The 18,149-nt window shown below is 39.7% G+C and overlaps 1 protein-coding gene and 1 long non-coding RNA gene across 4 annotated transcripts in view; one reads left to right on the forward strand and one right to left on the reverse strand.

Moving 5' to 3' along the window:
* PIK3C3 (phosphatidylinositol 3-kinase catalytic subunit type 3) overlaps positions 1–14,198 on the reverse strand; it is a 67,951-nt gene extending 53,753 nt beyond the window's left edge. The window contains exons 1-6 of one of the 3 annotated variants that reach the window (XR_008441257.1): positions 14,091–14,198; positions 11,782–11,970; positions 11,147–11,290; positions 8,775–8,904; positions 4,774–4,860; positions 2,659–2,754 (exon numbers count right to left, since the gene is read on the reverse strand). Coding sequence is in view for 2 of the 3 variants with exons in the window: in XM_054003231.1 (XP_053859206.1) it covers positions 2,659–2,754; positions 4,774–4,860; positions 8,775–8,904; positions 11,147–11,290; positions 11,782–11,970; positions 14,091–14,158 (714 nt within the window). In the remaining variant the exon portion in view is untranslated. The remainder of the gene's footprint in view (positions 1–2,658; positions 2,755–4,773; positions 4,861–8,774; positions 8,905–11,146; positions 11,291–11,781; positions 11,971–14,090) is intronic. The other 2 variants (XM_054003231.1, XM_054003232.1) reach the window with 2 other exon arrangements.
* Positions 14,199–14,411: 213 nt separating this feature from the next.
* Positions 14,412–15,987, forward strand: LOC128822011 (uncharacterized). Its single transcript, XR_008441315.1, has 2 exons — positions 14,412–14,535; positions 15,371–15,987. It is a non-coding gene; the product is annotated as an uncharacterized LOC128822011 (long non-coding RNA).
* The last annotated feature ends 2,162 nt before the right edge of the window (positions 15,988–18,149 follow it).

Raw genomic sequence — 18,149 nt, forward strand, 5'->3', positions numbered from 1 at the left:
AAAAAAAAAAAAAAAAAAAAAAGGGACAGACAACCAGTGACAACCACTACTTCTTCTACTTTAAATCCATGAAAAGATACCTGATAATCAAATTTATTTCTCTTTTTTTAATAAACTGGATGCACCAGCGCAAACATGTGACACGTTTCACTTGAAACCTGCATAAAAATACATTAGTGATAAATGCTGGTGTTATGTTGGTAAGTTACACAGAACTTCAGCCTAAATGGAGAATCAAAAGTGACGCTGTCATTACTAGCAGACCCTATTCCTCACATCTCGAACACTGTATTTAAATGAAGTTAACACAGAACATGGAAAGAGACACTGCCACTTCACTTCATTGTAATTGAATGCTGAGTCAAAGAACCCCAAATTCTATCAGTCGCTGTTTAACAGGCTAGTTCTTCTTAAACACTTGAAAACAAATATATCAACAAAACTGTGACAAGTAATCTCCACTTTGACAATCGGTCACAGGCAGGTGACAACAGAACCTTCTTTCATTATGCTCGGTGCACTGGATTGGCGATGCCCGATACATAGACTGCACACTGTAATTGGAAGCATGACAAAACTGAGAAAACAGGCATTAATTTATGCACCATTTTCTACTGCTGTCAGAAAAGGGTCAAGAACTTGTTGGAAAGCTACTTTGTAACAACAAATCCTTCAAACTGCAGTTAGTTACAGCTCTAACATGTACTATTACACATTCAATTACTTCATTTCTGCAAGAGCAGCCAATTCACAGTTATTCTGTTCCATGCACTTTTAATATGCTTCAGAAACATCTGTTAAAAGGAAGATGCATGCTTGGAGTCTGAATCTTCTTTCTTGTATCGTGCACATCTATAAAACCACAATGATGGAAAAACAAGAAGTCATGTGTGTAAATCAGGAATAATTCATCTATAATGGCAGGTTGCTGGAGGTGACGGAGAGAAGACATTTTTAGGAACACCATGTTATTTATAAAAAGAAAAGAGCCAAGAGGACACAATGCCACATGCTCATATGTTTGCAACTGTGAAAGGTATAGCATGTTCTCATGTAAAGAGCTAGCTGTTAGCTAAAAGTAAAAAGTTTCAAAGTATCATATTATGTTACCCTCTCCAGACAAGTATTTCCTTCATTTCCACAGAAGTAAATAATGTTATTTTGTTCATGGGGAACTCTGACACATTGTAGGTAACACTGTGATTTGTAACACAAGATAGTTTTGCAATAGCACAGTCCTCTATAATTGCTAGTTCTAGGGTAAGTGTACAGAAGCACTGTGAAAAAAGCTATTCTAAAGGGAAAAAGATTTGAAATGTGTGGAGAGGTCTCACTGTCAACTACAGTCCCTAAAAAGAAATGCTAAACAGCTAACCTAGACAGCTGCATAAGACACACTTTCATCCATTTTGCCAAAATTCACCAAGAAACTAAAGTAAAAGAAAAACAAAGTCACAAAAAGAAAATCAAATCAACTGTCCCCTAACACAAAACCCACCAAAAATCTCCAACCAAACACTGCCCTCAGAAAATACTCCTGAAAGCCAAAAAACTCCAAGTCTTAACTTGCACTATATCAAATAATTGAAGCAGATTCTGACCTGTTTTCTCTTTTTTTTTTTTCCTAATCCTGCATTTTGCTATTTATTACTGTATTTTTCACTGCCTTCTTCAAGAATTTTAAGTTAAATCACAGGTCTTTCAGGCTGGGCCAATCAGTAATAGGCATATACACCAAAATACTCATAATCCATTTTCCATTATGTTAACATTTTGTGTAATGAATTAAGGTTTTCAAAATTCTCAGAATAAATGCTGCTTAAACTTAGTGCCTCTGGTCTCAAGAGCACTCCAGTTTTTTTTTCCTAGCTTCTATCTCTTTCCAATAAAGCTGCATTATTCAGTGACTTTCTGACTTCTTAAGAATCGAAACATGATGAAAAATCTAAGAGACAATTTTATTTGAAACCAGATTGTAGATACACTGCTTTTTCCATCTCAGTGGGTCTTTCCACAATACATAGAGTGATAATGCCTTCCAATACCACACTGATGTCTGATAAGCTCACTTATAAGCTCAATGCTTCATCCCATTAAATTTTGACTTTAGAAAAATACTGAAGGCAGAATACTCTGCAGATCTGTTTCATAAACAGTATGGAAATATGCAAGACATTCCAATCTAGAAGTCTTTTACTTAATTACTCCACAGCATTTTCAGTACTGAAGACTAAACTTCTATATTTGTTCATTTTACAGAAAATGTTTACCAGCAGAGCTCCTGTGCAAAATTTTAATAACTCATCTTCTTTAAAGTTACCACTCAATACAGGTATATATCCTCTGGATCTAAGTCATAATTTTACATACAGCTACTCGGAAAGTACTGCGGGATGACTGAAGGAACTATAAATCAGAAAGTTTTTAATCACTCACACTTGTTAAGTTCTGTAATCTTGAACTCTATTACACAAATGACTGACATCCGCAATCATGTTGCATCTATACTATTTGATTTGTATGTACATAAACAGTTGCCACTGACAGCTGTCTGCTGCTCTACTGCAGCAGAATATTTCATCTCAGCAGAAAAACCCATTCATTTTAGGTGCATATGCTGCTTTTTAAAGACAACCATAAAGCCTGCAGGGCACATACCTTTTCGTAGTAAACTATTCCATATTCTTTATCATCACACTTGACACAACGGAATTCAATCATCAGGTACATAAAATTGGAGCTTCGTTTTTCCCTCTGAGGAAAGAGCCACCACAGATGTATATCATTTTTTGCAGGGCATCAATCTTCAGCATTCTCAGTACAGCAATTACCCTACTTCCTTTGTGCTGTAACTGATTAATTAGGTTATCAGCTGTTGCAGCAATTATTTAGTTAATCATTTCATAGAACTACTTGAGACCATATCACCTCCTTACTGACATTCTTCCTACTTGACATTCCCACTTCATGACACATATTCACACTTAACAGATGAAAACCTGTTTTCATCAGCAGCTTCCAGATGTGGGCTAAAGGTATAAAAAAATGCAAGGCAGAATAATCAGATGACCAGTGGGTAGTTGCTGCTTGCTTTTTTTGTCTAAATCATTACTTATAATTATGCACATCAAAGAAAAAACGAGAAGATATTAAAAAAAAATCATTTTTTTAAACCAACACCATAAAAGAGACAGAATAAGCTTGGACTACAAGATTAGATTTGCAGCTTATTCATCTTCAGTGGAAGATTTGCTCATATGTGCATTTTTTAAATGCTTTACCTAGAGAAAGTGCCTAGAACTTTAAAATCTGGGTGAGAAACAAGAAAGAAGTTTAACAATGAGTAATTTCAGTTCATTTAATGCATTCATAATGGCTTGACTTTCCACGATAGACAAAGTGTTTAAAGGACAGGTCTAAAAACTTGTATTTCACTGTACTTTTACTGTCAGTAAAGAAGAAAAAACTAAAGGAAAAAAATGGGATAAAAAAGATGATAGTCTAATTTCTAAAAAACATTGAAATATGTATAGAGGCTTATAAAACCACAGATTTTAGTTAAAAAAAGAATCTGACTTCCAAAGCTCCAGTTACCAAAAAGACAACAAAAATCTCAGAGCAAGGGGAAACAAAAGAGTTCTTTGGTACAAGACGAGTATAATAAATTAAACAGTTTGAGCTGATTTTGATCAATGAGGGTTATAATCTCATTTAGGAATTAAACTACCAGATTATTTTATTTTTTAAAAATATTCATTCAAAACTACAAATGTCTTTTTTCTGCATCCAAAGTTAAAAAAATAAAGTTGAACAGGTCGGAAGCCAAGGAACAGGTCAAATGTCTAAAAAGCTCCCCATCACAACCTAAAATCCTAGAGCTAAGCTAGTCATGCCTAACAGTGTTTGTTCCAAGCTGTTCCAAATTATTAATAAAGCCTGTCTTCTGTGATCAAGTTCACCTGAAGCTGAAAACAGCTAAGACAGCTAAGACACAGTGTACTGTGATGGATAAAGTGCTGGACATAAGCTGGCCATGTGCACTGGCTGCCCCAAAACCACCTCTGTGCTGAGCTGCTCCTCAGCAGGGTGGGCAGCAGATCACGGGAGGGCACTCTGCCTCTCTGCGCACTGAGACCCCACCTGCAGAGCTGCATCCACCTCAAGACAAAAAAGATGTGGACCTGATGGAGGGAGTCCAGGAGGCTACTAAGATGCCCCAAGGGCTGGAGTACCTTTGCTTTTGGGACAGGCTGGGAGAACTGGGGTTCTTCAGCCTGGAGAAGAGGAGGCTCCAGGGTCTTTAGAGGCCCTTCCAGTGCCTAAAGGAGACCTGCAGGGAGAGCTGGAGAGGGACTTTAGACAAGGACATGGAGTGAGAAGACTCCTGTGAGAGTGCTGAGGCCCTGGCACAGGTTGTTCAGAGAGATGGTAGAAACCTCATCCCCAAAAACATTCAAGATCAGCCTGGACAGGGCCTAGAGAATCCAGATCCAATTGAAGATGTCCCTGCTCATTGCAGAGGGGCTGGAATAGATGGCCTTTAAAGGTCCCTTCCAAACCAATCTATTCTGTGATTCTCATTACTGCTAAAGTTAAATCAACTTTAGAGTAGGCACAGCAGCACAAAGAATTACTTTTTCCTTTACCATTTGCACTGGCAGTTAAAGGAAATAAAACCAAGCAGTTAAGAGCTAAGTCTCCTAAAGAAGTGAAGATTCATATTAGCATGATAAAACGCCTCAAAATTCCAAACCTGACCCTACAATTACTTACCTCATTGATCATTTCTATTTCTCTAAAGGTGAGTCTGTCCAGCCAATCCACTTTCACCATGTGACCTTGCCGATGAGACTTGGTGAGCTGTATTAGAAAACCACAATGATAACATTTAAATTGCTCAGAGCAAGAAAAAGAACACCAAAGTTATAACAGAGATACTAATATGAAATCAGACAAAAAAAATAAAGGAAATGAAAAAACTGTATTCACCTTGTATAGCATACACATAGTGACATAGTACACACCTTGTAAACAGCCAAACCATGCCATAAAAATAAGCCTACTATCTAAAATACCAATCCCTGAAGACCATTATAATTATCCAAGCACATCACCTTTGCATTTTTAACACAGGAAAAACAGGAACTTGTTGCTTAACTAAAGTCATGTAAAAAAGACATACCATTTTTTGTATTTCTGTTTCATATAGTAAAACTCACCAAGCCGAACAAAAATAAAGTATTTCATAAACTATCCATACTGAATAATTCTGGCCGTGTCAGCCTTTCCTGAACAGGAAAGGCTGTTTCCATACTGGGACTATAACTGGGTCAACTGAAGATCTTAGAGCAAGTCACAGACAGTTTGCTCTGTCCTTTAGTCATCTGATAACTAGCTCAAGTTTTATTACTATGTTTACAAACTGCTGTAGCAATAGCAAGAAAATTGTTTAAAGGACTCATTAAGAATGGAAGACAAGATGAGAGCATACTACTGGTAGTTTTAGATACACCAACACAATTTTTTAATGAAACATCCAGCAGAAGACCATACAAATATGAAGATCGCCTTTTCGGCTGCTAAGAAATAACAAGTGTTCTTCAAAAAATTCAGTGATTATTGCAGAATGCAAGAGATGCAAAGGGACTAGAAGACGTGAAGTTCCTTCATCTCTCAAAAAAATTAGGATCTGTCTAGAAAATGGCTAGCAAAGAGACCCCTCAAAATTATTCTTATTAGGGGAAGAATATTCCCTTTATTTCATTAACTTTGCTCTGTGGTCAGCCAGCCCACCCATGAGCATCTGGATGTGAACAGGCCATACAATGGCACCGACTGTCACTTCTTGCCCTAAGGGACAGGCAATACAGAGACCTAGGACAGCAGGAAGGAAGGCACTGGATGCAGGAGAACACAACAGCCTGCTGCTTTGACATGGAACTGGAGATGGTATTAGTACAGAAAAACAACACAGAAGATTTAAGACCTGGGACACATGGGGAGATGTCCAGGTTGCAAAATCTGTCAGATATATGCACTAGACCTTCCAGAGCTCAACACTAGAGGTACACTAAAAATAAAAGTCACTAAGAAGATAGAGAAGTGAAGATTTTGCACCAATTTTACTGTTTCATTATTCTCTCTCAAATCCTCACTAAACTGATGTCTTACAAGCACAAGTACATTGGGCTAAAGTTTCTGTAATCAAAGTCTCAGAGAAGAAAACTTGTTTACAAATTCTTAGTTCATTTTCTTGTTCATTGCACTAGAGAACAAAGAAAATGAAAGTTAGTTTGTGTGTTTCAGAAGAAAATTATTAATATTTTAAACCTTTAAACCTTCCTTATAGAGGAAAAAAGTTGTAATACAGCAATTAATTAGGTCTGCATACAAGACCTGGAAGATCTGTGAGCATATAGATACACATGAAGAACTGTTGTCTTTAATTAATATTTACAGTTTAAAATAAGAGAGAAGCTAGTATCCCCTTCAGGGAAAGAAGCATTCATCATTTGGTACTAAGTAAGATGCATCCCTTTAGATAGTATCTCAACATTATTATCTAATTTCATTCAGCCAGAAGAAGGTGTGAAGGAAATGAATGGATCAAAAAGAACTTAAGAGTATTTTAAGTTTAAGTAGAATAAATTAACACACCACTCATGGGAGAAACCTCTTTATGTCATTCATGTTTGTGAATGCTAAAATACTCTTCCCATTAATATTCCTTAGTACACAAAAAATCTGCATTCACAATGCCTCCAGAATGCAACGCCATGGTTTTTTTCATCAGTAGCAGTTTTACTAGTAACATTAATGTGTTTTGTGAGAGTACAACCATATGGCACCTCAACATGAAAGGGGAGACTTGCCACAGTATCTATTATTTAAAGTAAGGTAAAACTCCTTGACCACCTAGTCACTGGTTTTATACAAATTCCATGTGACAATAAAAAACACATACAGACAAACTCAGAAGCATGTCAAGAAAGAAGCTATCATCTAGGTGGAGAAAAGATCCTTCATAAGGTCTTCTCCAAAGTTAGCCGTTATCTGGAAGATTCTAGTTTGGGCTCTGGTACCAGATATCAATCAATAGCACAATACTGGACAAGTCTGTTCAATAAACAGAAAAAAAAAAAAAACCAAACCAAGAACAACAAAGCCCACACAAACTTGTCATGTATGTACCTAAGTCTTAGTCCTTTTACCTGTATTTAAATATACCTTCACACAGAGTAGCATGAGAAGGCATTCAGAAACTGATGAATAAGTTACAGAAGAACTGAAGCTGAGTATGTTTGAACAATGGCTATTTAGGAGTGACACATCACAAGAACCTCCTCTGCTACGTAAACAGCTATGCAAATGAAAGCTCCCATAGACACACTACCCAGAAACTCTAATTTCCCTAGCACCTGATGGAAAAATGGTTTTATGAAAAGGAATACAACAAAATATCTGTGAAAACACTCCTCTTTCAGAAATTAGCATGCCCAAAACAGCTTTCAGAAGAAAAGAATGGGGGCAGTGATGTTATTAGCTTTCTATTAGCCATTAACTACAACTGTCATATAGGATGTGAAGAATTCCCTCCTATTCCTCAGAGGCTGTGGGCCATCATTTTCCAAATGCCAAAACAACAGGCTAAAACAGAATGAGCTATTTAAGACGGAAGTACGCTACTTTATTTGTGCTTTTTGAGCTAGAGAGAGTGAATGGTAATATCTGCACAACAGAACTAACATGAAAGGCATGGCCTACACTCTCAAAGCCTCTCTCAGAAACCCACGGCATCCAGTATATAACCGTGTGATGAACTGGAAATAAGACTTGGTATTTAGTGCCTCTCTACAGATTCCTGAGGCTGAGGGCTTTTATTCTACTATGATTAAGAAATGGGGCACCACTGGCTTTAATGAGCTTTCCATTATAAATTCAGTGCAAACTATACTAATAAAATAGAGAATGAAAGTTAATGAAATGAAAGTTAAATGAAAGTTAGTTTATCATTGCCATAATCTCTAGATGAGAAAATGGTTCTATCTTTCATTGGGAGTCCCACAAAAGTCTGCATAAAACCTGGGAGACCAAGATTAAGAAGAAAGCTCACTGAATAAGCATACTGAGCAGTTTGGAAAGCTTGGGGTAAGCTTACCTGAATAGTCAGAAATTATCTAGTAAAATAGCCCAGTAACTAACACGCTCTGACCAATTGCAGTAGTTTTGATGGCAAGAATATACTCTGCCATCAAAAACTTGCAAGCAAAAATACTAATGTACATATTTGTGAGCTTAAATTAAAGAAACTTTGGTTAATTTCTGCAGTTCTATTCAAGTTCTTTCTAATGTACAGGTATGACACACACTTCTGAACACTACGCCAGACAGTCTCAAAGATAATGGATGCCTTCTGAAAGAAACCTGACTGTCCTCACAAGTCACTGTTAAGAGAGGCTCCTATTAAACCTGATAGAATTTTGGCTTTAAGCATCTTCAAGGCATATTCATGTTTCCATTCTTTACAAAAAATTTAGCTCTTAAGTTGTTCCAACAGAATGCTATGTGTAATGGAAGGTTTTTAAAAAAAAACACTTCAGAAGCAATTAAATATGATCTGCTTTACTCCTTTATATAAATCCTGTGAAACACCTAAATAACCAAAGGAAGAGAGCTATCACGTGAGAAAACAGCACTGGAAGCTGTCTTCATTTCTCTCCAGTGAAGTGCATGCTTGTCACATACATTTTAAAGGCTACTTGTTATTCCATTACCTTTGCCAAGCGGCTCATTTGATCTTCAGAGACTGTACTGCTGGTTCTCCCAGGAGTTTTGGTGGGCTCAGAGCCATCAGCTTCTACATTGGGCCAGACTTTCAAGTCATGCATTCCTTGTCGAAACATACTGCATGGAAAAATGAAGAATCACTTCAGTAAATTCAAAATAATACAGCTGTCAGGAATGAAAGTTGAGCAGCAGCTGCAAGAAAATGAAGTTGCTTCCTTTGCCAAAACTACAAAATTGCATAATTGAACTCTACTGCATAAGTGCCTTGCACCTTGTGTTCTCTACAACCTTTATTTTACTGGCACATGAAGTTTAGAAGAAAATTGTGAAGTCAGAGATAACTTTCTTGGCAAGTGGAAGAAAAATGGGTAATTCCCAAAGCCAGTGGGGTGGTACAAACACAAATTGAGGAGAAAGCTCAACTTTTATAGTTTAATTATTTGTAATGAAGCAGAAAGTATTCCTATTGACTTGCAAATTATAACAGTAACCCTAGGTCTGCCAGTATGAAAAAAATTAACTAAAAAACCACCTAAGTTGCATTTGAAGGTCAACAGCTATAAAGCAGCCTTCTGAGCTGCCAAATAATTAAAAAAAAAAAACAAGCAAAAACACACCAAGAAAAAAATGCCACAAATCTACACACACCACTTTCTCCACCAATGCTTGAAATTGAATTGATAATTGAAAGTGTGCAGTGAACAGAACTTTGCAGAGTAACTGACCTCATCTTTTCTCTGCAAAACCCTGCTTACTTTGCACATTTGTGCTGATCCATCCATAAAAAATACCCCAAGAAATCAAGTGCATTCATTACCTTTGCAAATAAGAGCTGATCATTTAACTCTAAAAACTTCAGGTAAATACAACTAACAAGAACATTTAAAAAAGCGAACCATTAAAAATGAGAAATAACAATTAGAAAGACCATCTGACCTTTAAATTACATATTACTTCATGAAGTATTACTACAAGGGTTTTCTTTTAAAAACTACAAAATCCAAAAATTTTTTGTTGGTTTATCTCAATCTACTTCATCCAAGTTCCACATGCTGAAAGTAAGACTTAAAAATGAAATTTATTTTTATCTTTTTCCAGGTACTGTGCTTTAACAGCTACCAGCAGTCTTTGGGGCACAGTCCAATTGATCAGGTTCAATTTTTTGCCTTAAGGCAATGTTATTCTTTTTTGTTAAAGCAGTATCCTCAATGAGAGAGATACAACCTCTCTCTACAGTCACTTTGTGCATTCAAGCATCATTAGAGCAGCTTTCTTAATGACAATCTAAACTTTTTCTGTATTTCAGTCTAACCTTATTACTTCTCATCCACTGGCAAGACAAAACAGGCTATTTCTCCCCATTTGCCAGCAGTCTATACATACTAGAAAAATGTTCCTACATTCATTTTTTCATCCTGACTAGGCATAACACTTCCTCCATCACACCTATTTGCTAGACATTTAATGATACAAAGTCCCAATAGTCTGAAATTTGACTGAAGTTAGTTAGAAAGAACAGAATACACCCCATCTGAGTGGAAAATGAAAGGATAAGAAAAGAAAAGGGTACAGAAGTGTCTCTTATGCACATACTTGTAAACCATTTATGTAGTCAATGTTGTTTGCACATTTCACAAGAGTACCGTGATGCTGAACCACACAAAATTTAAGATTCACTCTAAAATACAAATCTGTTCCTCTCTTTTCCTGGGCAGCTGCTACCCACTCTGAATGTGATAATCAATTGCAAAAAAGTACCTGTGCCTCTTAATCTTCCTTAGACCACAACCTGTTTTTTCAGTCTCCTTTGCACTTAGGTAAGATTCTTTCGAGGTATTGTTCACCTCACAGATTATTACTGCAATCCTTCCCACCTTAGTCTTACCATCCACAAATTTACTGAACACACCTTCTATTGAATCATAGTATATTAACTTTGAAAAGTGCTGATTTACTGAGTGACATTTTACTCCCTATAAATAACAGTGCATTCACAGCCTAATTGCAAGCCAATTAAACAATTTTTTTTAAAGTAATCAGTACTGGCATCCATGCAGTACAAGGCTGTAGATGTGAAGTCATTTCAGCACTTGCCATCTTAAAATCCAAGCTTGCAGATCATTAAAAAAAAAAAGGAAAAAGATGTTATACAGAAGACTTCTTTTATACAATACTGCAGCAAATGTGAAATTACACTCAGGAAAAATCAGGAGCAAATCACCTTTGTGTCTGATTTTTCAAACATGGAACTGTTAACCTAGTTTAGAAAATATTTAAAAACTTATCTCTCATAACCCATCCTACATTACTATTCACAGGTGAGCTTTAAATGTGCACCAGAGAAGAAAAAGCAGTATACCCATATTTTCCGAAGAGCGAGACCGTTGTTCCTCCCACAGGAACAGCTTTACCAGGTCCATACACATCCCAGATGGTCAGAGCCACCTGAGCATTTCGAGGCAAGTCTGGATACTTCACAGGCAGTTTCAGCCACTCGTTCCAGCTGCAGAGAAACACTATTTATTAGTCATAAAGCTTTAGAATTCAAGTTACTCTCTATTAGTTTACACAACCCAGATTCTCCTCAGAATATAAATTTCTTAGGGCAAATGGACTATTTTTCTGTGGGGTTTAACCATTCAAACACCATGAAGCATGACTAAAAGGCTACAGAACAAAAGAAAAATATTCTGGCTTGATGATTGAGTAGCAAGGATCAGGCTGTCAGCAAACAGCATGAAAATGTATCATTTCAGGCCCCAGAAGTTACTTAAAGTAGCACTACATGCCCAAACACACAAGTAGCATTTTATCACTTACCCTTTACACAAAAAGGTTGCTTTTGTGCTGGCTGGATAACACTAACCATACAGACACTTGAAGAAACATAAGCCATTTTATAGAACACAACAGAAAACAAATCTTTCTGACAGAAACAAATACTTGATGCCCCAATAACTAGGAAGAATATGAAATAAAAGGCAAGCCACTTACTTCCATCTAGTACTAAAAGCCTTGTAGGAAGTTCTAACTGGAAGAGCAAGCGGCTTCCCCTCTGCAAACACCTGACAAGTTACATACAAGTCAGAGCAAGTCTCTTGGTAAAGTCCTGAGAACTTCAGCATTGGATCTTCTAGGAGAGCTTTGTAGCTTTTCTGTTCTCTTTTCCCTTCCAGACTTCCTCTAAGGAGGAAAGGGCAGAGGAGGAGGAAAAGAAGAAAACATAAGTAAAGTGTAACTTATTCTATCCATAGTAGAAATCCTGTTGCATTTCCATAGCTTATATTTAGATTACCCAGTACTGAGGCTATTCTTACTTTCAATTACTGCTTCTAGTGAAATCCAAACACCAGAGAGGAACTCAGGATGTGAAATGCTGAGCAAACACAGAATGTACTGCTGTACTGATTTAGGCAGGGGTGAGGGGAAGAGCAGGGAAGGCAAGAATTACTTGTTTGTTTTTTAAACTGAGGTAACTTCTAGTACAACCTGTGGATTCTCATGCAGACCTTAAGTAGGGCAACAATAAATGAGAAGACATATGCTGCTATTATTGAAATTGACAAAACAAACATGAGATTATATGTGCTCCAAACACTATTGGAAAAATACAACCCAAAACAACTATGGTAAGTAAATTTTTAAGATCTATGAAATGTATGACTGGTTTTGGAAGACAAGCATCTCTCAAATCCACAAAAAATAAAGTTCACTTCAAATAAAATTTGGTTAAAGCCTTGCAGCACTTTGCACAATGTTACTGTTAAGAGGAATTGATGGAATTTCTCAGACTTCAGCTATACCACAATTAAAACAGCCATGCACATTAGATATGCTCATGCATATTAGATATGTCTGTGGATGCACAAAAAAAAAAAAACCAAAAAAAAAAACCCCACAAAAAAAACCCAAAAAAAACCAAAAAAAAAAAAAACAACAAAACAAAACAAAAAAAATTGAGGTGATGGTGATGGGAAAACATGTAAAATCAATCCTTCACCAAACAAAAACCTATTTGTTTCCACAAAACCATTTCAGCGTAAATTAACAAGTTACTTGCACGGAACTGGCACTGCACATTCTAAGGGTGACATACACTTCTATGTGCTAAAACAAAACAAAAAAAAAACCTGCTAGTTTTAATTTTGTTTGGTGGAATGAGCTACCAAAGAGGTCACATGAATCTGACTCCTGATGGCACAAAACAGTGGGGGCTGGCAGGGACCTTAGAGATCATCCAGTTCCAACCCTTGTCATGAGCAGGGTCACCTTCCACTATCATCACCTGTTCAGAAATTAAACAACCCTTAACAAGCTTCTCCAAGTTAGTTTACCAGAAAAGTGCAAGATACTTTAATATTCCACCATTGGGTACACTACATTTGAGAGTCAGCCACATCTCTCCTACTTCTCAAACTTCTCATTGCTGTGATGAAGAAAAGTAACTTAAAAAACAAACCAAAAATTACATCACTGTGTGGAAACTCAAGCTTCAATAAAAGTGCTTCCACGTGCTCAGGTAGGAATATATTTATATGCCGCAGTACCTGGATCTTGCTACAGTAAAACACCGCACTAAGACCACCATGCTTTCACAGGAGCATGGAAACAAGCAGCAAGAGCGTCACCAGTTTATCTCCTTCCCGTAACACTCAGGAGTGAGCTGTGACACAGTGGTGGCCCTCCAAATCCTGAAGGGAACTTACAGGAAAGAACAGGCAAGACTATTTACATAAGCACATAGTGACAGGGCAGGGGAGATGGCTTCAGACAGTGTAGATTTAGACAAATTAGAAACTAATTCTTTCCTGTGACGGTGGTGATGCCCTGGCACAGGTTGCCCAGAGCAGCTGTGGCTGCCCCATCCCTGGGAGTATCAAAGGCCAGGCTGGACGGGGCTGGGACCAACCTGGAAGAGTGGAACGTATCCCTGCCCATAGCAGGGGGCGTAACAGGATATGCTTTAAAGGTCCCTTGTAACGCAAACCAATCCGTGATTCTACGACAGGTGAGGGGCCATGGGAGCCTGCACTGACAATCGCTGCCTTGGAGCACCTGAGGACACGGCACATCTGACACGCGTTCGCAGCACAGCTCCAGCCCGGCCCCTCGCCCGCCCCGTCCCGTCGCCTCCCCGCGGGCCGGGACGCTGGCAGGCACCCAGAGCTGAGCCAGCACTGCCTGTCCCCGGGCACCGCCGGGCTGCGGCATCAGCGCACCCCGCCGAGGGGCGGGCGGCCCGGTACCCCCCCCCCAGGCCGGCAGCCACCGCTTCCCTCTGAGCCCCGACGCCGCTCACTCACATCTTCAGCTGCACGTTGATGTCCAGGTCGCAGCTGTACACATAATAAAGCCTCTCGGTCTCGCCCATGGCCGCCGCCGCCGCTGCTGCTGCTCCCCGCCCGCCCCCTCAGCGCCCGCGGGCAGCAGCACCGGCCTCCCCGGCCGCGCTCCGGGCATGCGCCGCCGCCGCCATCTTGAGTAAGGGAGGAAGGAGCGGTGCCGGCCCTTGACCAAAATGGCCGCCGGCCCGCGGCCGCCCCCGCTCCCCCCCCCCCCCCCGCCCGCCCGCCCCGCCCAGCGACATGGCGGCGGCAGCGCGCCGCGGTGAGGTGAGGCTGTGCCGCTGGAGGGCGGAGGGGGATGGAGAGCGGGAGCAGCCTCACAGAATCACAGAGTATTCTGAAGGGACCCACGAGGATCATCGAGTCCGGCTCCTGGCCCTGCACAGGATGCCCCAACTACATGGTAGGAGCCGTGTGTCTTGAGGGCTGCCCATGGGCTTCTTAAACTCGGGTTTGGTGTTGTAACCACATCCCTGAGCAGTTTGTTCCAGTGCCCAGCCACCCTCTGGGATAAAAACCTTTTCCTGAAATCCAACCTAAATCTCACCTGACTCAGCCTCAGGCCATTCCTTCAGATCCTATTGCTGGTAGCAAGAATGAAGAGATCAGTACCCACCCCTCCTCTTCCCCTCATGAGGATCTCGAAGACCACAATGAGGTGTCCCCTCAGTCTCCTCCAGGCCTAACAAACCAAGTGACCTCTGCTACTGCCTTTAAGGCTTCACTTCCAGACCTTTCACTATCCTCATGGCCTCCTTTGGACCCTAATAGAATAGTTTGGCTTGGAAGGGAAGGAATTTAAAGCTCCTTTATTTCCAACCTCCTGTCATGGACAAGGACACCTTCCTCTAGACCAGGGTTCCGTCCCATAAACCAGGTCTCCTCCCGGATCTCAGATCTCCATCCAGCTATGCCATTATTTATACATAGAAGTTCAGATTTAATAACTTTTCCAGCAAAGCTCCTCCATTATGATTAATTAAGTAGTTTTCATAAAAGTTAAATAATCTCAGCTCAAGGAAAGGGTCTTCCCCAGGGCAGGGGTCACACAATGATCCTACATCTGGCACAGGCAGCTAGAAACTACCCACAACTTAAATATTGTAAAATAATATATGACTTAAAAAATACTTAGTGTTTTGAGAATTAATACAGATTGTTAGCACCTTTAAGTGACAAAAATACAGATACTACATCCATGTAGTTATTATTATCCTATTCTTATTCTGTCTATGTAGGCAAAGCAGCCAGCACTGACAAACAGAAGTTTTGTGTTTTACGATCCACCACAACTGCTGAACTTCTCAGGACTCCTGAACAAAAGTATAAAAAGTGCTATTTTGCTCTAGCTCACTGTAGTTAAAACACTTTTGATCCTGAGGAAGCATCCAGGCAGGTGCTCTCCCACAGCACAGCTCAGACTAAAAACAAAACGTAATTGTCATGTGGAAACAGCATTTTCTCTTCCATTTTCACAGGAGGAAAATGGTTAACAGGGTTAACAGGTGGGCATAAAAGGACGTCTCAGCAAGTCCTCTTCTCCTGCAAGTCAGCAGCTAGGAGGGAAACGGCCAAAGCAGGGAAGCAACGCCTGTTTAAAGAGAAGAAGGACTTTTCCACCTTACCACTTTTTTTCCCCCCTCAGGTGCTGTGACTAGAAAGTATTCCCTTCCTTTTTCTCCAAAACAAATAGGAAACTAGAGAAGTCCCTAACCCAGAACCTGTATCCCTAAAATGAAGTCTTTGCTTTCCAGCACCACCATGCTGGCATGTATGTATCATGAGTGCAAAACATAATTTAAGCATAATTAAATTAAGAAATTCCTCTGCACAATAAAGGTGATTTGTTTATCTATCTTTTCTATCGTAATTCTTCACTTTCTGGTTGCATTTACAGTTTCAGCAGTCCTGGCAGCTGCCATTCATTTGTTGCCTCCACATAATTTTTGATGTCTTCTGTTTGTTTGTTACTTTGGTTCCATGTATGGGGTTTTTTTTTACATAAAATCTCTGCTTTCCATAGCAGGAATAAAAAAACATATTTTTCTCCTTGGGTATGAAGAAAAAGTAAACCATAAACCTGCAAAAGATTAAAAGACAAATAAATGTCACGGTTTTAAAGCTAAGCAATGGATGTCTCTGTGCACAAACAATAAGTACATTCATGTGTGTGTACCTGTTCTGCTACGATTTTTTTGTCAGGAAAAATTAGATTCTTTCTCAATTAATGAAATTAGTGGTATCAGTTTAATAATCTCACACTCTATTGCACCACTGTAGGCTCTTTCAGATAATTATTTAAGCTTTGCTTAAAGAGAAAAAAAAGGAAAAAGCTAAGGGAAAAAATTACAGAAGGCCTCTGAAAAAGGCAATAAAAAAAGTTTTTTTTCAGATTCCAGTGTGTGTAACTAGATAACTAAATTAGGTGAGGCAAAAGAAGAGAAAAATGTTTAGGAGAGACATTTTTGACAATAAAATGGAAGAAAGATACTATTTCAATCAGAAATGTCACTTTATACCACTCTCTGATATTAATAACCTTACATTTCTAGGTTCTCATATACTGCCACAGAGGCAGATAGGAAGAGTATTTTTCACCTTGAAGGGTCCTGAAGCACTTGGAAGAGGCAGTGATGAACATCCAGGGCCATTGCTTGTGCTGTGACACAGTTCTGGCTGGAGGTGATGGGCATCTGTATTGGCACAAACCTACAGCCAGTGAAGCTGAATGGGGCCTTTCCCTGTGGAGCAGATGCAGAGCTGGATAAGGACATTTTCCTGTTTTACTCTCTGCTGTCACTTCTGTGTGTCCTTCACTTGCCATTTGTAGCAACATCTGAACTAAATGATAAAAGTATCCACCATGGGCTGTTGCCCCTGGGTCAAGTAGTTCATGTGACTCACAGCTACCCTCTCTTCGTCTGACCTCTGCAGAGTGGTCTATCCGTATCCCAACTGGTTGATCTCTTCTGTCTTCTAAAATTCAGTGACCATTCCTGTGGCCAAAATATATTTATTTTAATTATTTATGTATGTGTTTTCCAGCTCAAAGTGCCTGATGTAGTAGCAGACTATGCTGGCTCAGATTTCCCAGAGAAGTTTTGGTTGCTTTGTCACTGGAAATGTTCAAGGCCAGGTTGGATGGAGCTTGAAGCAACCTGGTCCTTCAACCAGGGAAGGTATCCCTGCCCATGGCAGAGGAGGAGGAGGTGGAACTAGAGGATCCTTAAGATCCCCTCCAATCCAAACCATTCTGTGGTTCTATAATCATACAGTATAAGGACTGTTTTACTGCCTGTGGGAAGGTTTTGTAGTGTGACACCTAAGGCACGTCATGAGAGCACTTCATGGTGGCCTTTTGTTTCTGGTTTTGGCCTCTTGAAGTAGGGTAGGATTATTCCAAATGTTGCATTTCAAATGAGGCACATTTGTTCTCCTGTTGCTGATCTGTAGCAAACCCATAAGCAAACTCTCCTGGCAACTCTGCTTGGGTTTCTTCCTTAAGGAGTCTAATAAATATATGCCACAACGGAGCCCAGGAGTGAACAGCTTGCAACTACATATATGTTGATAGCAGGAACACGTTCTGGAAGCAAACCAGAGTGTCAAGATTTCTGATGCTCCAAGTGCATTGTGAATCAAATTCTGACCTTCATTGTGCCAACAGAAGAAGGAGCATCTGTCCCTTCTAGCTTAGGGTGAAGCTGAGAGTGACATGACGGACTATAGGAGTTACTCATGGCCAGTCCCTCCTGCTTATGGCCCATGACCCCATTTCAGGAAGTTCTGTGTCCAAACAATGCCATAGAAATCAGTCTCCTGCTCTACCACAGCCCTGCCTGACCCAGCCATAGACTTAATTGAGCCAATTCCCACTCTTAGACTAATGTCTCATCCCCACAGAGATGCCTGATGCCCCGGTCTAGACTTGGTCTGGCAGCACTGCAAATCTTCCCTTCTTTCTGGTGGATGCAGTGAGAAAGTCCCTGGCTTTCTTTCCTGGGACAACCCAGAAAC

Source organism: Vidua macroura, chromosome Z (assembly GCF_024509145.1).
Source record: "Vidua macroura isolate BioBank_ID:100142 chromosome Z, ASM2450914v1, whole genome shotgun sequence".
In the NCBI taxonomy this organism is placed as follows: domain Eukaryota; kingdom Metazoa; phylum Chordata; class Aves; order Passeriformes; family Viduidae; genus Vidua; species Vidua macroura.